We start from the raw sequence: 23540 nt of genomic DNA on the forward strand, positions 1-23540 counted from the left end.
ACCCGTGATCCCCCTGCACTTTCTCCCGCTTACCTTCCTGACTCTTTGGTCTGGCTCTGTGTACCCTCCTCAGCTCCCGGCCTTTTGTCCAAACTTGTTAGCAAGTACCAGGGACCCTACCGTATTCTTCAGCAGACATCCCCCGTCAATTACCTCATCGAACCCCTTACGCCATCCTCTGATCATCGCCGCCGAGGCCGCGAAATTGTCCACACGACCCGCCTCAAACCTTACTACAACCCCGCCGTCGTCACATCGCCCTAGGCCGCCAGGATGGCACCCTTTCGCCCGGGGGAAATTGTAAGACTGGACACGGGCTTTAGAATCTTTAGACGCTGGCGCTCAACGAAGAAGACGACGAGAACCGCCGAACACTGTGGCGCTCGAGCGCCGAACGCTCGGTCGCTCGTGCGTGCTCTGGACTAAACGCGGTCTCTGATCTGTGCCTGGATGGTTCCGCTGGTTGTTCGTGACGCTGTGCTTATTACTGTGGTGTGCTGTGTGTGCTGTATTAGTAGTGTGCTATGTTCTTATTACATTGTTTACATATAAATTACACATAACTGGCAACAAAACTGAACTCCGATGTTGACCAGATTGCAAAACACTTGAGCTAAAGTAGTAACCTGTTTGAATGACCTGAGCATAGCTACAAAGGTAGTTGCAAAAAAATAATAAATACAATTTTTCACAAATCTTTCATATCCTGTGTTTTGCACTGTGCTTTCTATTCTTAAATACTCTGAAAGCAACAGTGATGTTACTGGTTACCTGCACCCACTCCTTATTCACATACTACTCTTGTAGTGCATATGCTTGCTTACTGCTTTGAAGTTATGCCTGTAAAATATCGGTATTATGGCTGCAGGGCAGTGCGCACACCCGTGAGCGAACCTTGGTGAGCCTCTGTGCACTTCTCGAACAGAGGGGCTTGACATCCCGTCTGTTTTGCATCAAGTAGTGCCGTGCAGTGACCGAACGCTCCGCGTGTGCAACCTCGGACGATTAACAGCTGGGCACCCTGCTGCAGCTGTTGTGTGCGAACTGTTGTGCGCGTGTTTTTCCGTTCTTTTATTAACTCTGCACGCGCGCGCGACTTGTACAAATGTATTATGTAAATAGTGTATTTATCACCTCATCCTCTATCCTTTCTTACTGTCCGCTCACCTCTTTCATTTCATTTCTTCAAACTGCCTGCTGTCCTGTATTTCCCCTGCCCCAGCTCAGGTGCTTCAGTATCGATGACAGATGCCGGGGCTGGCAAAAAATCTTTTCCTTCCTTTTTGTTAATTTTAAAATAAACACTTACTGCTACTGCTAATCACATGCTGTTGTATCATGAATGCAAACCAACAAATATTGAGCATTCTTAATGAATGTTCAGTTTATTTATTTAAAATATCCCCAAAGGCCCTTATTCGAGGTTATTACATGGGGGGGGGGGGGGGGAAGTGGGTACAAGGCATTGTTTCAAGGTTATAATAATGCACTAAACCAAACCGGTGAAATCACAAACATCTTTTTTTTATGGTGCAAAAGCATCTATGGCCAAAGAGCGCCATGACACAAGGTAATTTTCTTTTTCTCAAGGTGGGGTCAAAGACCCATTTCCCAAGCATTTCACCCTAAATAAACCGAGCACCAGGGCAGGGGAAAGCTTGTACCCATTGTATCATCGGTGGGTACCCGGCGGCACTGGGGATCGAACCCCGCACCTCTCGCATACGAGACAGATGCTCAACAACTTGGCCACCGCTGTGGTTTCACAAATATCAATGAAAAATAGACATCCACAAGAAGAGTCTGAACAATGCACATAGCAGCAGAATTTTAGGAACAGATAACAGCACCGCAAGGAAAAGACAACGCCGGAAAAAGTGCGCTGAAGTACATATGAAAAATAAAAGAAGACAAGGCAGAAGACAGTACGCTGAAAAAAACCTTTTTACTTGTTGAAACATGCGTGATTAAGGTGTTGGAACTTATTTAGGTCGCATATGGCAATGTGTGATGGTAAAGTTCAGTTATTGTGCAGGGTAAAAAAGAATATGCATAATGGGATGACTGGTAGTTAATGTGTTTAACTTTGTGAGGATGATCACGACATGGAAATGCAATAGGCAGTGGCTGAAAGAATTCACCATGAAGGAAAGGTTGGTGATAAAGGTTACGGAAAGTGATAGGCAGAAAATTTTCTTACTCGGCTGTAAACTTCAATGAGGTGACACTGGTGTAACATGAATAATCAGAAAAGATGAATCACGCAGCACGGTTTTGCAAGGTTTTGATGTTACTTATGATATAAGTCTGATGAGGATCCCAAATGGCAGACGTGTATGAAGAGTTTCGGACTGAATAATGTGGTATGCGCAAGATTTTTTTACATTTGTTGCGGCCTCTCAAATTATGTTTGAGAAGTCTGAAAGTACGATTAGCGGAGGCAAGAGTGAGATTAATGTGATGATTCCATGATAAGTTGGACTGAAGGTTCACGCCAAGATACTTGTAACTTGTGGCGAGTTCTACACTATAGCTATGAAGAGAGTAGGTGGTAGGAACATGTGGCTTGTTGGTGAATTACATGACCTTAGATTTGGAAAGATTTAATGGCATTAACCAATTAGAACACTGTGCTTATCGGTTCTAGGTCAGACTGCAGTAATTGGTTGTCAGCGTTGCAGGTTATACATCGATAAAGCACACAATCATAAGCAAATAGCCTGATTATAGACGTCACGTAACTGGGTAAATCATTAATATAGATGAGAAAAAGTAAACTGCCTTCCAGACGTAACATTAGCAAAACATGAGTTTGAGTTGTTAACTGCTGTGAACTGGATTTTAGATGAGAGGAAATCTCCTATCCATGCAATAATATAAGGGTGAATGTTCAGTTGTGAAAGTTTAACAACCTTTGGTGAGGAATGCAATGAAATGCTTAAGAAAAATCGAAAAATATTGCTTCAACTTGAAAACCAGCGTCAGTCAGTGCATGTATGTCGTAAATAAAACCGGCAAGTTGGGTGTCGCATGAGTAGCCCTTGCGAAAACAGCACTGATGATTGAAGATAATGCTATGATCGTCAGGGTAGTTGATGATAGGAGTATGTATGATATTTACTGCATTTACTGGTCATTTTACTTGAGGGGATGCTTGTAGCGTGACAAAAAATAGACAAGGGACAGAAGACGAATGGGACAAGTGCTACTCTCAACTAGTTTTATTGAAAGATCGATGGCACACATTTATACAATTTCTTTTTTCCTTCAAGAACACAATCACCAGAACACTCATGCGAATGACACACAAATTTCACACGCATCAGATCAGGCTATCTAAAAGCTTATACTCGTAAGAGTACATCTTCTCCGAAGGGCTGCTGACGCAGTCCGACCCTTTCTTTTTGGCACCAGATGTAGAAAAATACATAACCTTTAGTAATCAAAATTTATATATACGATCAACTCGTATCATGTTACATGCAGTAAAGTATGCATAGTTGTGTGCATTGGCTGTATATTCGCTACATGAAGGATTGCTTTTTCTGAAGAAGTAGAACTTTGTTTTAGTTGTACTCCAGACTAACATGCAATAATTTATATATGAAGAAACAAGGCATGATATATTTGGAGTTTAGCAGTTTGAGGAAGGATCATTCGGCCACGTGACAATATTCCAGTAACAGCCGAAAGCTTTCGCAGGTAGTCTGCATGACTGTCCCACTGTAGATGAGAGGAGAAATAAACACCAAGGGTTTTATGTTTCAGTTTATTTATTTCTTGCTACAGAGCAGTGGGCCCCGGGAAGAAATGCCGTAGCTTGGCAAGCTCCCAAGGCCCACAACATCCAGCAACAGTGGCACCATTGGTCACACGCAAACAAGAAAGGCATACATAAACCTAAGGCATAATTCACAATCCATGAATGAATAGCGGAAACACAAACTAAGCGCACAATATAACATAAAGAACAAGTTATATACAAAATTCAAAGCATGGACTGGAAGCAGGATTTAAACATTCTATATACAGATTATAGCACAATTTCACAGCAGTGAACACATTGACAACGTATAAAAAAGAACAACTTTCAACATACATGAATGAAGACAACATGATATTGGCGTGCTGTCGGGTTATGCTAAGCTTTCAACGAACCTGCATATTTCGACCATATACGTAACAGCCACAAACCATAAAAAAAGAGAATTATTTAGTGAAAGAACGCCCGGAGGTCAGCATTGCTGCATTTATTAATGTCAATGCCTGCATCAAAGATGCGGTTGAGTAGTGCGGGTAGATAATATCTAAGCATCTGTATCCCGTAGTTAGTTCGTGGCGTGTTAAGGTTGTAGTGCCGCAGACGGCGTAGCGGGTATGTAGGTACAAGGAGCTCAAGCTTAGCGATTTGAGATAGTGTTGAAATTTTGTCCCAAGTTTCCTGTTTGTAGCGCAAGGACAGACGTATATCAAAGAGACTAAATATTCTCGGCACGTTACTATTGTGAAAAAGGGCTGCGGAAGGATAATCATAAGGTTGGTTAAAAATAATTCTTAAGGCTTTCTTCTGAAGGAGGTAAATATTTTGAAGAGTGGTCTTTGGAGCAGCTCCCCAAACTAGGTTTCTCTTCAATGCACTTAAGAACAGAGGTAAACAGTTCTTTGTGGGGAATGGAATAGTAGAGATCTTCAACGTCTATGGCGGCAGCCAACTCTACCGGCACCAGCCCTTTCCTTATGCAATACGCCAAGCGTCTTGCCTTGCATGTCGTCCAAGTGATGTGGGTGATTAACACAGACTCTTGCGATGGAGAGGAAAACACGAAAGAAGGGCCCACTGTACTAGAAATGAAGTTCAATAAAACTTTTTGTTGGGCAAGTTGGTTCATTTTTCTTAAGGCGATGCTTGTAGCGCGACAAAAAGCAGACAAGGCACAGAGATGAACGGGACAAGCGCTACTCTCAACTAGTTTAATTTAAAGATCGATCGAACATATTTACATAGTTTCCTTTTTCCTTCAAGAACACAATCACCAGAACGCTCATGCGAATGGCACACAAATTTCACACGCCTGCATCAGATCAGGCTATCTAAAAACATACTCGTCAGAGTACATCTTCACCGAAGGGCTGCTGATGCAGTCTGGCCCTTTCTTTTTGATATGGAACGCCTATATCAGTTCCCGCTTTAGCGCGCATTTGCTTTGACCAATGACCTCTTGTCTTTTTTAGGAATGACGAGCATTTGCAAGACTTGCAGTGAACTACCGGATTCGTTCCACTCCCATTCTCGACGCATTTTTCATGCTCGCACTAACACGGGAACTGATAGAGGCGTTCCATATCAAAAAGAAAGGGTTGGAGTGCGCCACCAGCCCTTCGGTAAAGATGTACTCTAACGAGCATAAGTTTTTAAATAGCCTGATGTGATGCGTGTGAAATTTGTGTGTCATTCGCATGAGTGTTCTGGTGATTGTGTTCTTGAAGGAAAAGGGAAATTGTATAAATGAGTGCGATTGATCTTTTAATAAAAACTAGTTGAGAGTAGCACTTGTCCCGTTCGACATCTGTCCCTTGTTTGTTTTTTGTCGCGCTACAAGCATCCCTTCAAGTAAAATGAACCAACTTGCCCAGCAAAAAGTTTTATTAAATTACCTGTCATTATTTTCTTTATCCTCTTTTGATTTCATGTACTGGTCTAACACCCGAACCAAGTTGGCGTTAATATCATTGCCCTCTTGTGTCATTCTAAGCATTTTCTTTCTAAATTTGTGGGCCCTTTTCTCCGCTTTCACCGCCTGTGCGGCTTCGTCTTTATGAAGCGCAAGAAGCTGGTGCACAACGGAACTGCTGTCCCGCTTGCGTCGGCTTCTGCCGCCTCCACTTGTTCCTCCTCGGTTGCTGCAGCCCATAGTTCCACTCGTACTGGGTAGCACAGCCAGGGGAGACGTGCTCAGCAGTTGGGGGTCCGCTCTGTCTCCGAGGGGCTCATCTTCCCCTGACGCCAGTACCTCGGCAGTGCCTGGCACCTCATTGACGACTGGCAGCTGCACACGACCAAACATAGTATATTGCATTTTTCATCTTCCTAGGTGAATGGTCAAAGCTGCCGTAATAGTATGCAATCATCAGCTGCCCCAACCTATGCCAGCTAGAACAAAGGGACAGTTCAAATCTTTTATCTGCATATAACTGCATAGATATATGATTGAAGAACTTAACACAGTCTAGTAGCTGCATAGATATATTATTGAAGAACTTAATTATAGAGTCTAGCAAAAACTAATCACTGAACAGCAATAATGAATAGCATGTTTAAAACGAATGAGACATCGATAGTGTCATTGGTAATATATAACCAGTCTTGTACACGTTGCATAAAATAAGTTACCAACTACAATTACAATAACTCCATCTGAAATGTAACTGATTACAGTGGTCAATTACCGCCCCAGTATGGCTAAACGGCTCTGTTCCTGAGACCTGGAAATTGGCCACTGTGATCCCAATTACAAAAGCAGGGAAGCCACCGACGGATCTTGGCAACTTCCGGCCTATTTCTCTAAAATCAACACTGTGCAAGCTCACAGAGGTATTTTAGCCGCACGACTGAGCGGCTAACATTATTACATATGTTATAATAATAACGTGGCTCAATTATTATATATGTTGATGTCAGTACCCAGGGCTGTGTAACAACAACTGCAGTTTACTGTCCCTGCAAGCCTGCACTTGACAAGACGGTCAGGCTTCGATTCGCGGAACCTTCTTCCTTCTGTGCTGAGCTGGTTGCTATACAAGACTCGCTTCCCTCTGTAGCCGCAGTTACCTTGCTTCCCTACAGCCCACATTATCATCCGCACTGACGCCCTTCAAGCAATACGTCTACTCCGACGCGTCAACCGCAGCCCAGAAATCTGCCAGAATATACATCGCCTGGTGGCTTGCATCCCGCAAGCCATTCGAATTGAGTGGGTCCCACGTGACCTAATCAATTCACAAAGCTCTGCAGATTCTGCAACCTGCTTGCCGACCCTACCCACATCAATGCCTCAATTCCTCAGTATAGATGATGCTACCCTCCTCACAAGGAACACCTCCGGCGCCACACACGTGCTCTCGTCCCTCAGAGTGCGATAACCCTCCGCCTCACGGTCTTACCCGTGCAGAGGAGATTGTGCTCCGGAGGATCCGGGTAGGGGTTGCCCTCACTCCTGCCGTAACTGGGACGTGGCCTCAATTTCGCCATTTATATCCTTCCTCTTTTCTTCCCAACTCTCCTTATGCCCAGAGGCAATAAACAATGCTATAAAAATAAAGGATAACTGTATAACCCGTAATGTTAGTCTGAAAAAGTAATTGATTACAAAATTACATAAAATGTATTCAATTACAAGTAACAGATTACAAGTAATCAACTACGTACAACTTGGTATATAACCTTGGCAAGAGGCCAAACCAATGAACCAAATTAGATAGAGATGAGGTGGTAACTGCAGTATGACACTTTGGATTGAACTGCTGTGGGTTAAGAACCTTTTGTTCGCGCTTGCCTGACAACCATGGTTGTACAAGTGTCGTTTTTTTCTGTGCAACCTCTTCCCTCCCTTTTCTACTCAGTTCTCTAGTATCCGCAGCCGGCGTGCCTTGTGCAGTATTCTGTACATTTAAAAAATTCATAGTGATGGAATTCCACAGTGACTGAGCGGTCTAATAATGGGTAATGTTCGAAATTGTAAATTACCTCCAAACTTTCCTCGACCCGCCCATCAGCATTGATGGGTAGGCTGCCGAGGAAACTGTGCAGCTGCCAGTAGAACTGCCACGGGACACCAGGAGAGCCAGTGGCAGTTCCAGTTCGTCTCAGCTGCCTGGAAAGATAGAAATTATTTCAATAATAAATGTGCTCTTGGTGATCTCTTTAGGCCATCAAACTTCCTGTGAACACTGGTACTTAAGACAAATGTTACATCAATATGCAGGTACCAACTGGCAGGTACTGGTGAAAATGTCACTTAACTGCACCAGTTGGAGCTTTTTCAAGTGATTGGTTCAGCTGATAGCATTCTAGCAATATCTGCATAGTCGGCCAGTGAGGCCTAAAGTTATATATTTCAGAAAATCGAGAAATTTGCTGAACTGTTACCTTAGCTGGTAGCCAGAAGTACCCGAGCACTCTATAAAGACACCTTAACTCAGAAAAAAAAAGTGAAATTTTGAAGCACGTGTATTCGGTTCTGCACGCAATGCTTACACTTGAGCGGAAGTTGATTGACTGAGAATTTTGCCTGCCAGTCAATCGGTGCAAGTTAAATAGGAGATAAGTAATGATCACAACGCTGACCATGCGTGCTGCCATGCGTGCTGGCGGCTGTATGGCAAGGTCACTATGTACAGCGCTCTGTCAGTTTGAAACAAAAGCTTTGAACGACAACAGCTGCCGCGAAAATGAGAAAGACAAAGTTTGCATGCAGAGCGGTGCATGCACGCGTACACAAACGAAGACGAAAAGGTGCTTTTCTTTTTTTATTAACTCAGTACAGGTGAATAGCCACCCGATTCTTGGCCGATCCCCCAGTGTGGGTATGTGTCATCTTTTGTTAGGCCAACAACTACGCAGTTTACGAAGAAAAAAAACGGACTGGCGCTGTGTAACATACGCTGCTCCCGTCACACGGCACTCATTGTTCAGTTCTTATATGAGTACATACATAATTGAAACATCTTGGGCGCTCACGAGGTAAACAATACGCGACGACGGCGAAAAGTTTGCACGTTGCTGAACCAACACACTGCTGCCGCACACGTGGGGCTGACGTCGCGCCATAAAAAACGCGCTAGGTGAGCAATGCAATGAGAGTAAAGATAGCACTTACCGGTATTTTTTGTTCAGATTATCCATTTTTTGCTTGACCTGCTTTGCAGTGTAGCGGCCTTCGCCCGGCGCTAGCCCGGCGTTCAGCTCCGCCACCATGGCAGCGTATATACGCGCATTGCGCGTATTTCCCCGCAGAGCGGGTAGCTGGTCCTCCCAGATGCGAATCAAAGCCGCTGTTACATCAGGCCAGTTGACACGCCTCTGGGAGGACGATTGCTGCGACACTGCTGCTGCTGCCTCCATGCCTTCCGCGGACGCCGCCATTTTGTCGGTTAAGCGTAAACGGAGGTTAGCCAGCTCGGTTTACGGTAACTACGGTTAGTGGCGTAACTACAGTTTGGCTTTCCGTGTGAGCGCGGCTAACTATAGTTAAGGGTAACCGCAATTTACTTAACCATGGTTAAGGATGCCCGTGTAAATGCGGTATAACTCTCAGTAGCACAAAATCAGTTAGTTTCCGGAAAGGAAACATCCGCTGATGTTTGGATTTGGTCTTCTCCATGTTTGCAGAGCATACCTATGTAAACACTTGAATCTCCCGTATCTAACGCTCTTAAGTCAAATACCGAGGCATTGTTGGCAGAGAATTTTTTATTATTCTTTTTGCTGTGATCCTTGTAATGTATAAAGAGTCCTTTGAAGCAGAACAATTGACTGTAAAAAAAAGTGACACTGTGCTTCTTGAAAAAAATCAGGGGGACACTTAAGCTCTGCCTTAAATACATCAGTAGCCATAATAGACCCCGTGATACACTTCAAGATGCGCAAGTTCTCCCTTAAGCCAAGTCGAACGAGCATGCCTCAGTGGCCTAGGGGCAACATGTCTGACTCGCAACCCAAGAGTCATGGGTGCAATTCTCAACCAATTACCCCGATTTTCTTTTCAGCGACCGCATTTTAACTTGAGTTTTAACACGGTAGTATTGAGGCTCCCCTTTCTGCAGAAAATCGGGTCCCAGCGGCATTGTTAGCAGAAAAAAGGGCGGAGAAGGGTGGCTTGGGAATCAAGATTCTACTTTGGCTCGTGCATCTTGCCATGGTCGGTAAACAGGCTGGTCAGATAACATTGTCACGTCCTTCTAGGTCACATGACCATGTGATTTCATCACGTTACGTGACCGTGTGATGTCATCACAGCCTGTTCACTGGATTATGAGCAAACTTCCCACCGTGGCAGGTGGTCACGAGAGGTTGCTTGGGAAGAGCAACCTAGCTCCTGCAAGCTCCACTGATGGCAGCACCAGCCATTGCAGAACAGTGGTACATCGCTTACTAACTGCTGCACTAGTGCATCATGGCATGTCTACTCCCAGGGATCTATGAATGTGTAGTAGAGAGTGACCAATTTTGCATATATTGGCATTAGCCTATTGACGCCATCGCATCATACCCTTGAAGCAGAGCTTAAAGGGATCGGCCGCATACCAAAAGGTGTCATGATTATGGCAGAAATGAAAAGATTTTGCCTCGTACTGTAAGAATTGCGTATTGCAGTAATAAAGAAATTAGGATTAAATATTTTAATTTGGCATTGAAAGTAGCATAAAAAGCCATCTTGCTGTGAAACCTGCCATTATAAATGTCGAGCTGCCGCGGTTGCTCAGTAGTTATGGCGGTCAGCTGATGACCCAAAAGATGCAGGTTCAATCCCGACTAGCGGTTGCATTTCGTTGGAGGCGAAATGCTAGATGCTCATGTACTGTGCTATGTCAGCGCACGTTAAAGAACCCCAAGCGGTCGAGATTTCTGGAGCGCTTCACTACGGCATCCCTCATAGCCTGAGTCGCTTTGGGACATTAAACTGCCATAAACCAAAACTAAAAATATCTTATTACTGTGAGATCTATATTAGTTTTTGATGTAGCACTTTTGCCAATGTGCAATCAGCATCGCACCCACTGATCATTTTTAAAGCATGGGGATACAGAAAACTGGGCAAATGCACTCATTTAAAAGTTCTTGGTAAAAATTTTCTACACAGTTTCCAACAAAACTTGCAGAATCCAGAACCTTAGGCAGCAAGCTTTCCATTGTGCTGAAAAAAAAATTGGGTCCTTAAATGCAATATTGGGGTTTCTTTAAGTATCTCCTTCAATATTTAATTTTCATTCTACAGTCAACGTGCGACTCCACCCTCTTGACTAATTCTGAACTGGAGTGACAATGCGCAGATTTCGTTCCGAATGGTTGCTCTTACGCTGTCGCGTTAAAATATCGTAGTGTTTTCCAAAGCAACTTGCTTTGCTAGTTTGTGACAAACTCAGAGCAGTTGTATAGGAGGTATTGACATGACGTCATCTGTAAGGGGCGCTAGTAGCCGGCGCAGTGTTCGCCATGTTGGTGGTCGCGCATGCGGTCCTCGCAGCCAGTTGCAGCGTTTAACTGTGGTGATGTGTGAAATGTGTGTACTTCGAATCTCGCCGCAGATAATTTCTGTCCGACCTGTAACACCATGTGCCTGATTGGATACATCGTGAACTGTTCAAGACAAAAAAGAGCGAGTATGCTGAAAAGGTTCCACTTTGTAAAATCGTCTACCCGTATATGAGTGCGAAGGCGCCGGCGTGGTGTGCGACGTATGGGACTGGTGCCGCGCGTTGAATTCACCGTTATCAAGGCCCGCCTTGTTCACGGCTTAAGTTTACAGACAGGCCAAGGAATTAAAGCATTCAAATCTAGAGAGGGTGCAATTGCTGTACAAGCAGGCAAGCCCAAGAGCTGTGGTGAGGGTGCCGACAGTCGAAGTGCCGTTTTTGGAGAGGTGAATAAATAAATATGTCTGTTCGTTTAGCTAGCTTAACTTGTCATCTCTATCTGCTGAATGTGGCACGTTTCTACAGCATCTAGCGCAATCGCTGCACATTGCGTTCCTGCGAACCGGCCTAGATTCCTGGTCTTGTGCACTCGAAGCAGCGCTACGCCGCTACAATCAAAACTGTGAAGCATTCACGCTAGGTCTGCCATTCATGCTTCAAGCTCATGACAGTATTTGCTAGGCCGCTCGGTCGTGTAAATAAGGCAGCTATGAGGCTTTGCTTTCTCTGTTGAAATGCCGTCTGTGAAGTTTCAGCAGTTCGCGAACTTCAGCCACATGAAATATGAGTTTCTGCAGCGCCAGTTTTGGAATTTGGGTAATTAATCATGTGCTGTCCATCCACGATGTGTCCTGTATAAGTAGTTGACAGTTGTCAACTGGTATTAAATTTGCAAATTTTGCACATTCTTGCGTGCAGTGCAGCCGGCCAGTTTTGCTGCAAGCTTCATGCACAATATGCGTTTCACAAAGAAAATTGGACATTGATGCATTTAACATTGATGCATTTAACATTGTGCAAAAATGTTACAGATCACTAACAATTAGTTCCGAGTACCTCATGGCATACCGCCACACTGCGCGAGCTGGCGTGCTTGCCACGATGACCCTCACGCTGTCTCGTAGCGCAGCCTCAGTGAATACCTCCAGTACTGAAAAAGAATGAACATGCATGCATGTAATTCATTTTTCCTGTTTTCCTGCTCTCAACTTCATCAGGTATAAAAACTAGTCTATAAACAAGCTTTGGACTTAATGGGACGGATTTTTTGGGACTGCTTGACTTGTGCTTTCTGATATATTCCATTAGGAGAATACTTTTCAAGAACTTTAGTTTTTATAGAAAACTAACTGCAACTTTCAGCACCAGGCTGTATGAAAAATCTGATCTTTCTCAGCATTTTTCAAATTCTTGACACCTTTGAGGAGAAAGACGCTCATAGCTTTACTTCTCTGTTTAAAACAATTCAGGCGATTTTTTTGCAAAACTAAGAAAAGTGTCTCAGGCACACAACCCCTTATACCCTGACAGGGTGAGTTGTTGGGCTAGTTGGTGTTCGGATTTTACAGGCATATTTTTAGCGCAAAGGACGGGAAGCGCCCGTGCTCGTCTTGTCTGTATCTCGTCCCATCCTTTGCGCTAAAAATATGCCTTATACCCTGTCACACGGGCATTTCGAGGGCCCTCGAACCGATAGTCTATCGACTCAAAGGCGATCGAGCGCTGCCACACGGGCAGTTTCAATGGCGATCGAGTCAATAGCCTATCGAGTCAACGGAGTAGCGCAGAACTCCATCGAGATTTCGAGGGCCTTCGAGTGCTGCCCAAGGTTGCTAGCGTTGCTCCGAGCGGCGCCAAGCGCACTTTCGTACACGACACATTCACTGTGCAAAAACATGAACAAACATTATTCGCATAAAATTTAATAAAAACAGCCTGTAAAATTATTTTAAAATTATATTAGACTGGTTTTAAGTGCATTAAGCGCATTAATTTTGCGTTGCAGTCTTTGCGTTGCTTGCGTACTTAACGTTGACAACATGGCGGCACCCTGCCCGCCCGCTTCACAGCGATAACAGCTTCGTCGCTTGTCCTTCAAAGCAATATCGTGTTTTAAGCTGTTGTACTCGCCTTCGATTTGCCCATTCTTACTCTCGCATAAAGTTTCAAGAGAAAAATAGCTCTTGTTTTTCAGATATCATGGCGATTTCCCCGGTCTTAAGCCTGACGAAGCAGCGCTCCGACGCAGTTGGACTGGCTTGGTTTTGGCTCGTCTTGTATTAGAGTGGCTACAGCAGTGTATGCATATGTACGTCGCGTACGTGCAATTAAAAGAGTTTTTAACGACTTTCGCGTATGCCTGTATTTCAGCATTTAGTATACATTTATCAAATATTTTTGTTATTTTTGCAAAATCTAAAGTAGCGATTGTGGCGCCACACATCTGTGGCGTAAGACACGAGAACCATTTCAAAGGCCATTGAGATTTGCCGTGTAGCAGCGGCGAGTTCGATGGCGATTGAGAATCTCGAAGACCCTCGACTCGAGGGTGATTGAAACTGGCCGTGTGACAGGGGTATTAGTTATTGCAATATGCCTACTAGGGGAAAATGGAGCAGCAAGCTCTGATAGCAATGCCTGGTATATTGGAAAAATGCAGTATAGACGAAACAGCTAGAAACAAACAGTGGAAATTACTGTGCTGTTCATTTTTTTGTCTTTGTTGCCTTTGTGTTCGCTGCTTTAATGTCAACTTTTGTGCACGATGAGACTCCAACATGACAACTGCACTTTTAACCTAGATGAAGATATCAGGTATCGTGAGGTTACTATGGACTACCTGAGCTTTTCATCTCTTTGGAACCAGATGAAAGATAACAGGACTGGGACGGCATCGCTTCCCATCCGAACCATTCCATACCATATAGAGTGTGTTGTGGAAGAAGAGTATTTCCTGACAATGCATCAGCAGCTCCACATGCAGTACAAATGGGTTAACACACCTCATTAATGAGATTCTGATTCTAGTACACTGCTTACTTTAAAGGGTCGAGGGGTTTTCATACGAGCATCAAGTAATGAATCTGATATTTAATTTTGAGCTTTGATATTGCAGTTTCCGCATCAGAAATGTTTTCCATGCTTGGCACATTGGTTACTAGAAACGGCTGCTGTTATAGCCACATACAAAGCCGGTTTTGAGTTGAATAAAGCTGGTCATGCACAAAAGAACTTGACTTCTGTACTCTCCTCCAACTTACCCCTGGATCTACTGTGCAGCAGCAGTGGTAATTGTTGGCTTGTTCTGCTCTGTGCATCTTAACAGAAGTGTGCCTTAGTAGGGATAAAACAAATTCATTAAAAATTGGCTCAATTTTTTTTTTCAGTGTTGTATGACAAGGAAGAAAAAGGAGTTGTGACAGCTCTTGTTACCATCGTTGCGGCTTACATCCTGCTTTATTATAAGGTAAGGCATCTTAGCTGTTCAGGCATCACCTATATGAAATAAAAGAAATTGTGGCACGCACTTGCGTCTTTGCAAATTCATTCTGTGCTCAATTGGATCATGGAATCGCCTCCCCAGCAGCTTAGCATTGGCCACATCTGACAAGGCGGTGCTAAAAATGTACTTGGAATAGATAACCTGCTCTTGTTCGTGCATTCTTTTTTACCTTTGCCTGTGGTTTAGATTGCATTTATTTTGGGTACCCACATACTGAGCGCTAATATGTGTATGATGTATATTTTCCCTCGTGGTGAAAGTCGTGTTCTTTATACCAATATTCCATGCACTTTTGTTAGTGTTTTATTGTTCAGCAAAGAGTAAAGCTTTTCGCCTACACATCCATCATCAGACCGAAACTTGAGTACGCATGCCGTCTGGGACCCTTACACAAAACATAATATCGAGGCACTGGAAACGATCCAGGGCCTTTGCTGTTTTTTTGCTTTGTTTCATGACCACTGTTTTCTCAGTGAAAGTTTTAAATCCTGCAAAATGCCAGTCTACTATGATGGCCATTTGAACAAATGTTAATATTATTGTACGAATAAATAAAAATGATTCTATTGAGCTGCTCTGTCTAGAGCAGTCTTAATGGCAGACTTAGTTGTTGTGTGAAGTTTGACTGAAATCTGCATGGTGTGGGGAAAAACAAGGTGTTGCACTTAAATCTCTTCTTAAACTTTGATGTGGTTTATGATGGCAATTGAATCAAGTGACAGCAATTGTTTAAAACATGGCCGACATGCTGCTTTATGGGGATGCATCTTAGCTCTGCATACAGTTTTGCAAAGCACTATTGTATGTATGACAAATGCATTCACAGGTATGCTGTTTGTGGTAGGTAGCGAAATGCTGTATGAGGCTGAGGAGAACGTTTGCACTGAAGTCAGGTTTTCATCAACCTTATTTCCAATCATTTGAAACAGCTTAATTCAGGACACCGTAAATAGAACCTGAGTGCTGTATCAACTGGATTTATTCCAAGAAGCACAAAAACATATACATATGGCAAGCTAAGAACAGCAAAGTTCCATAAGGTGCACAGTGCAGCATCATGGAAACGCACATGACCAGCCTAACTGCTGAGAGGATCTCTGAGGGGAAGCCACAAAGAGCAACAGAACAAGCAACTACAAAAATTCTTAACAGGCCAGTAACACAGCTAAAATCTAGTGACAGGGCAAGTGTCAAACCTAATGTGGGGAGAAACCACTAAAAACAAAACGAGTACAACAAAAAATTTATTAATATATTACATCTAGAATCAAATGTGATGATCTAGAAATGCGATTTTTTCGGGAAACTGACAGGCTGTGTGCACAGCTCACACAATGTTCTTAATCATGAATGCTTCCCATGTGTCGTGCATAGGCTGATCACGATACTTGATGCGCATTTGGGTTAACGGGATAACAACCCTCACACTGGCAGCCAATTTGAGGGTTGCTAAACCGTCATGGGGGCTGCATCAAACAGTGCCCATAGTTTAACCCAGCATGTACCACTATCATACTCTATGTGCACGGCCTCTCTCACAGACTCAAAAGGTCGGTGTACAAGTATATTTTGCTGCACCGAAAAAGCTAGCCACCCTATGTAAGCAGGTAAGCACTGATTTGTCTCAAAGCACAGTGCGTAGCAAGAAGTGCCAGCGCCGATTTATTCCATGCAAAGCTAATGTCCAAGAAATTCTGCTTTCATGTGGCAGGCTATATATCGGACAAATCGGGAGGTGCATTAATGCCAGGTTGTGAGAGCACACCAATTCATTAGGCAAGACAACAGGTTATAACCTTGTAATTGTTGCTAAAGTGACGGTTGTGATCCCTTGTTAACCCAAACGTTCATCAAGATGTATAGTGATCAGCGCACATGTGTGATATGGGAAGCATTCATGATTGAGAACAACATTATGGGAGCACACCGTCTGCCACCTTGTTTCCTAAGGAAATCTCATTTTTTAGATCAGATTTCTGGCGTGCCCTGCAGCTAGATTTTAGGTGTCTTGTACATCGCTGTGAATTTTTTGTTAACTTGTTTACGCTTGTTTTGCTTCTTTTTGTGCTTTCCCTTCAAATCATCAGGTTTCCGATTCCCGCCCCGTCAGTAGATTTTAGCTGTTATTCACTATTAGGAGTTTTTGTCGTTGCTTGTTCACACTTTTGTTGCTCTTTGTGGCTTCCCCTTTGAGTTCCTCTTAGCAGCTGAGTTAATCACATGCCGTTCCCTCTGTCAAGCCGCGTTGTGCACCTTTCTGGATTATTTTGTTGTTCTTAGCTTTTCAGACCTATATATATTCCTGATTTCTTGGCATAAAACCAGTTGATAGCCAGCACTCGTGGTGTTTCTTTACTGTGTCCCGTCCTTGCATTTCTTTGTTTCAAATATGATTGGTAACCAACAGGCCCAATTCACAACACTTTAGCTTATTTACAATCTTATATGGCAAAAGACAATTTTTAACTAACAGTGATCGTTTTTAAATGTTGGCATTGCTGAAATATTGGTTTGTGTACATCATCTTGGCTGTTCACACGTTCTTTGAGAAACTGCTCATTGTGCAGCAATGGTATTGGCGTGCCTTTTCTGCCGTGTGCATGGTGCTGGGTAAAACAAGCCGTTGCACTGAAATGTCTCTTAATGAACTTTTTCTTGCAGTGTTCTGTGGCATCAGAGACAGTTGAAGCTTGAAATGAGAGCAGTTTAAAACTTGACGTTCCAAGCTCATGGGTAAGGCATATTAAAATTTGCATATGATTTTGCAGAAAAGTGATCTGCGTACAGCAATTGTAATGGCATGAATTTACATTTGTATGCTTTGTAACAAACGTCTATATGAACTGGGCCGAAGAACCAGTCAGAACTGCTAGGTCAAAACAGCGCTGTTAAATATTTTGTCTCCAAGCAGACATCACTGCACTTGGTGGTAGTCGCAATTACTTGTAAGCAGCTAACAAAATTCTGATAGGCAGAACCACATACATATGAACACATCTTGAATAAAAATTTGTTAAACTGGCTGCCAGTATTGGTTAGGACTATGGACTATCTGCCTTGCAGTTGTGGGAGAGCAAAATAAAATGTTAATGGCACATGGTGCTTGCTGTTGGCACTGGGGCATATTCCACTTTATAAGGTGCTAGCAGAGCTTTTTCTCTCATCTTCTGAGGTGATCAGTAAACTACAGGTTTTTGTTTGTTCTGGCAAACTTGAAAATTCATTTTTGTTTCTGGTATCTGACTCGTTTTCAGGTTAGTCAACAGCCGGCTGTGATGTACACCCTTCAGGATCTGTGGTGTGCAGATCCCCAACCAAAGGCAGTGGACTGAACAGCGAGGCACCTTTCGAAAATATTGGAAATGTTTTACTGTGGCTTGTGTACGTACTCGTCTACTTCAAAGGCTCTCCTAGGTGTTCATGCATACTTTACACATGATGCTAAGCCGGTTCCATGGTATAAGAACAATTCTGATGCTGAGCATGCTTTGCCTCTTGATGAGTTCAAGAACTTGGTCCATAGAAAACGCTACTTTTGTACTTTAACAACTACTTGTCACTTCAGCTGTCTGACCAATGACATCTTTCGTCAACACTTGGTGTCTCATAAGGACTTCAGTACGTACAAATGTCACCTGTGCATTGGGTCCACTTATACTTGTGGTCTTCTGTTTCACCACTATCAAACGGACCATGGATTTTTTGCTGTGCAGTGCCTATACTGTGACTTTGGTAACAATGATGACTGGATTGTCATGCGCCATGTTATGGAACAGCACTCAAGAAGGCCTTTCAGAATTTTGCTTCGAAATGGAGATGTCCCTGCAGTGTCTCAAGAGCTGCGACTATTGATCCAAGAATATCTAACAGAGGACCCTGTGATGCCATCCCAGCCTTGCACACAATTATCAGTTGAAGCACTGACACAGGAAAATGTGACTTCAAGTAATGAACCTATGTCTGGAGTTGGCCCATCTCTGCCTTGTGCACAATTGTCACTGGAGGCACTTACACAGGTAAATGTGACTTCAAGTAATGCAGCCATGCCGAGAGCTGACCTGGTGAATTTGGGGCACTCTTCTCTTGAAGCCAAACTGAGCTTGGATGATTCCTGCAAAGGAGTGTCGAACATGGACTCAGAAGTGGAGGAAAAATTAGTAGAAAATCATGCTGCTACCTTTGCTGTCTGTGTAACCCACCAAAGTGCTGGTAGAACATCTCCACTAAGCACAGGAGAAGGTCTGCACTCTTCATCAAGCGATTTCACACAACGCTTGTCAACAGAACTTCAGGGGACAAAAAGTCTGCACCCATCTTGCCATGTTGAGCAGAACTTGGAATTGGAACCTGGTAAGGCCCAGCCGTTACAGGAAACAGAGACAAGTTCAAGTCTTAATGACAGTTGGCACCTTGCCTGTAGTGCAGAAAACTGTTCCGTAGAATTTGGAGACATTTTTGACTATTTGAATCATCTCGCCGAGTGCCATCCATTGCAGTCATTCCCCTGTCCGAAGTGTGATCTCACTGTCTCATCTACTGATCTTTCTATGCATCTTGTTGAAAAGCATGGTGGTTTTTTGTTTTGTCCTTATCAGGACTGTTCATTTGGAAGTCCTGATCAATGTGGCCTTGATACTCATATAATTCAGGCACATCAGATCTATCGAGAAGAGAACAGGAATGGTGCTCATGTAGCAAATGAACAAGGGCTCTGTACTACTAGTAATTCATCCTCCAGAAACCACACAAGTACAGGGAGTGTTGATTTCACATCAGAAATGGAAATATCCAATAGAGAAATTAGGGATGACAAGTTATGTTGCGAAGTGAACTTGGAAGATGCTAAGGATGATCTCACTAACCGGCTGTACATCTGTGGCTTGTGTTCCGCAAACTACAGCACACTGACTAGCTACCTCCACCATACGGCTTCTGCACACTCGGTACCATTCATCTGTGGCCACTGCTTCAAGCCATACAAGAGGTCAAGATGTCTACTCATGCATGCTGGGTGCCTACATTTAGGGCAGCCATTCTCTGTTCTTTGTCTTAAAGATGGAAAGGAGACTGACATTGGTCTTAATGTTGCACCATTATGGATAAAGGAAGCTCAGGAGTATCTGAGGATGGTGCAGCCTGGAAAGTTGCAAGCAAAAGGCAAGACCATGTTAAAGAATCTCAAGAGGGCAGTTACTTACATCAGTTCTACCTTTCTTGAAAATGTTTCTTCTCAAGCAGAGCTCTTGCAGAGCAATGCTGTGTCACATAGTGCATCTCTGAAGCTGGTACATGGAGCTGAAAGGACGTCGCTGCAGTACGAGCGTTCTGTTGACACTGTCTGTTCAGACGCTACGGTTTCGAGTGGTCGTTCAGTTCCAAGCCAGCTGTTGTATGACCCTGCACCGGTAGGAGTTGTCTGCAATGGCAGCAGCAACAGTTCTGAGAACCAGCTTACAGCGGTACCTCATCTGTTCAAGAACTTGGATATAAGTGTTGATACATCTCCCCCTCATTTGCAAAATAATGCATCATCCTCAACATCTCAATTCACCATTGCTAGAAGTGTTAAGTGTAAGATACTTCAATCAGTTTACATTGATGCTTCATCTATCAAAAAGGTGAATGGTAATATTGTAGTTGACAGTGGAGTTTTACGAAGGCTGAACTCTCAGTTGCCCGTGAGCAGTCCACCTGTGAGGAAAGTCTCTGGCTCTTTGTGCTGTAGAGTTAATGAAGGGCTCCATGTGTGTTCTGAATGCTTCCTCACATTTTCTACCTTTGAAGAACTTGCTAAGCACATTGTTAAGCTCCACAGCTTGGACATTATTAATGGTTTTGACCTTGCCAGCGCTGTGCTATCTATTGGAGACAGCTCGGACCTTCAAGGATTAAGGATTCAACTTGGCATCAAGCAGTCAAGAGGTACTGCACAGCTTCAATTCAAACGAGTACAGTCTGAAGTTCAGAAAAGAGAGGTTGATAATAATGGACTCTTTGTCTGTCTACACAACAGAAGTGTGAAGGTGCCATACAGTCAGTTTTCACGTGCGGTGAATTTGAATCCTATTGTTAAACTAGTTCGGCTTCCAATTATTAAGAAAGAACCTAAGGAGTGAACTGCAAATTTTGTCACTTTTATCTCTTTTTTTTCTGTTTTTATAGCCTAAGTCAGGAGTGCACCTTTTTAAAAAAATTTCTTGTGTATTCCAGTGTGCTGAAGTTACCTTCGAATTTTCTGTGCAGTTCTTTTCTTGCTCATGTTTTTGAGTTAGTGCAAATAAATTTTTTATAGCCTAAGTCAGGAGTGCACCTTTTTAAAAACATTTCTTGTGTATTCCAGTGTGCTGAAGTTACCTTCGAATTTTCTGTGCAGTTCTTTTCTTGCTCATGTTTTTGAGTTAGTGCAAATAAATTTTTTATAGCCTAAGTCAGGAGTGCACCTTTTTAAAAAATTTCTTGTGTATTCCAGTGTGCTGAAGTTACCTTCGAATTTTCTGTGCAGTTCTTTTCTTGCTCATGTTTTTGAGTTAGTGCAAATAAATTTTTTATAGCCTAAGTCAGGAGTGCACCTTTTTAAAAAAATTTCTTGTGTATTCCAGTGTGCTGAAGTTACCTTCGAATTTTCTGTGCAGTTCTTTTCTTGCTCATGTTTTTGAGTTAGTGCAAATAAATTTTGTTATAGTTCTTGAGCTCTTGATTTCTGTGCAGCATTGCAGAACTGCTGGGTTAGCTAGTTCTGGATAAAAACTGCAGACTTGGCTAGTTGGTGTTGATTCATAATGTTGGTTCAACAACACAAACACGATAGACCAAGAAAGAGACTTGAAGAGTGTGTCTTGTCTCTTTCTTGGTCTATGTATGTTTGCGCTTCTGGACCACCAATATGGTTCTGGATGTCTACAGTTAGCCATTATTCCCGACACAAGTGTTTAAATAGCTACACATAGTGTTTGCGTGCTTAGGGAATAGGAGGGGTGGCTTGATGGAACCAAAAAAAAGCAGTGATTGGCCCCTGAATCGTGGCCATAAGATCTTTGATTTCCCCCTACCCCATTGTACTTTCCCAGAAGTGCTAGTGCCCCTAGGCTTTCTTTGACAGAATTGGCAGTTGTATCATGTACAAAGGTCTGGATGGCACCTCTTCTGGTGGAAACAAAGAAATCTGGCACCATTAAGGCTTTTTATTTTTGCTGATAATTATTTGGTTTCAGCTTATTAAGTCTATGCTGTGTAATTCAGTAAAACTAGGTGGTCAGTGTTACCAAGTATTCCATGTTTGTCATCAAAGTGCAGGTTCATGATCTTGTAAATAGAAGCATATCAGACTGAAAACATAGCTGCCCTAATTTCGCTGAGAAGTTAATGTGGCAGAGTGCCAGGGGTTTTAGAAGGGCTTGCAGGTAGGCACTCTAGTGCTTCTTGCTAATTTTTCAGTTCAAGTTGAATAATGAGACCATCTACCTGGGCTTGGTGATCATAGTGTCATGGTGCCATCCATGTGCTCATGAGCTTTTCGGAACTAGAACAAATCTCAACTCCATGTTTTGAACGGTAGCATGGTGTTGATGGAAGCAGGAGAAAGAATTTGAAGAAACTTGCTGAACATTGTCATAGATCAGTGATATATAAAGGCTAGTTGTGCAATGGAAGAAAACAAAATAAACACATCTCAAGGAGATACTCAAAATTACTGTCGTTCGTATTGCTTATTAATATGCTTAACAGCATGTGTCACTTGTTAGAAACATTGTCATCAGTCTATGAGCATGTGCAGTTTCAAGGAATGCTGTGTTTTCAATGCACAATACTATAATAAATATAAACATATTCTTCAGGTAGTAACACTCAATTTCAGTTCTCTGGGTTGCCTAATGATGTTCCTGACAGCATGTACCACTTTTGGAAATTCGGTAATTTCAAAAATGTCCATCGTTTTTTAAATTGAACCTGGCTGGCGTTTTTTTGCAAGCACACTTCGTGCAGCATAGGATACGACTGTGACTTTTGTAGGCCATTTAAAGCAGCGTGAATAATTATATGTGAAATTTCAACAAACTGTAAGAACTGGAGGCGCAAATCACTGTTCATGTATAGAGGAGAAAAAATTGTCACCATCACTATATGCTGAATCTTGCTAGAATGCGATAAACTTTATGGGCCCATCTAGGTGCTGAGTGAGACGGAAACGATGTGCAAGCGCTAAGCAGGCTGCTGTTCTTCAAGAATCTCATGTTTCAGGTGGTATTGGTCCTGCTTGTGTTGTAAGAGCTGAAGGAGGCTCTGCAAACCCTGCTGCGCCCTTATGGGTTCAAACCAGTTTTGAAGTCCGCTGCCTGCAAAGGTTCGTGTTATCGTGCTCGTACATCGGGTTCTCATTGCGAAGTGAAGAGTTCAAGTTCGTACGCTCTAACCAAGGTAGCAAGCACGCAAAGCCTTCAAAACATTTATTTGAGAGATCATCATCATCTGTCTGACTACACCCACGGCAGGGCAAAAACCTCTCCCATGTCTCTCGAATTAAGCTTTACTTTGCCAGCTGCGCCCACCCTATGCCTGCAAACTTCCTAATCTCATCCGCTCACCTATCCTTCTGTCGCCCTCTGCTCCACTTTCCTTATCTTGGAATCCACTCCATTACGCTTAAGGACCAGTGGTTATCTTGCCTTCACATTACATGCCCTGCCGAAGCCCCTTTTTTCCTCTTGGCTTCGACTAGGATGTCATTAACCCGCATTTGTTCCCGCACCCACTCTGCCCACTGCCAGTGTCTTCACGTAACACCTAATATTTTTCTTTCCATGGCTCGATGCATTGTCCTTAACTTGAGTCGAACCTCGCTGCCAAC

At 43.2% G+C, this 23540-nt stretch overlaps 1 protein-coding gene across 8 annotated transcripts in view; it reads left to right on the forward strand.

Annotated features, from left to right (window-relative positions):
• The window catches only part of LOC144113362 (uncharacterized), a 35062-nt gene extending 13678 nt beyond the window's left edge, over window positions 1-21384 (forward strand). For 4 of the 8 annotated variants that reach the window (XR_013310744.1, XR_013310743.1, XM_077646417.1 and 1 more), the window contains 3 exons: window positions 14580-14659; window positions 17357-17428; window positions 17950-21384. Coding sequence is in view for 6 of the 8 variants with exons in the window: in XM_077646417.1 (XP_077502543.1) it covers window positions 14580-14659; window positions 17357-17389 (113 nt within the window). In the remaining 2 variants the exon portion in view is untranslated. The remainder of the gene's footprint in view (window positions 1-14579; window positions 14660-17356; window positions 17429-17949) is intronic. The other 4 variants (XM_077646414.1, XM_077646413.1, XM_077646415.1 and 1 more) reach the window with 1 other exon arrangement.
• The last annotated feature ends 2156 nt before the right edge of the window (window positions 21385-23540 follow it).

The sequence above is a fragment of the Amblyomma americanum genome, chromosome 1 (assembly GCF_052857255.1).
Source record: "Amblyomma americanum isolate KBUSLIRL-KWMA chromosome 1, ASM5285725v1, whole genome shotgun sequence".
NCBI lineage: Eukaryota > Metazoa > Arthropoda > Arachnida > Ixodida > Ixodidae > Amblyomma > Amblyomma americanum.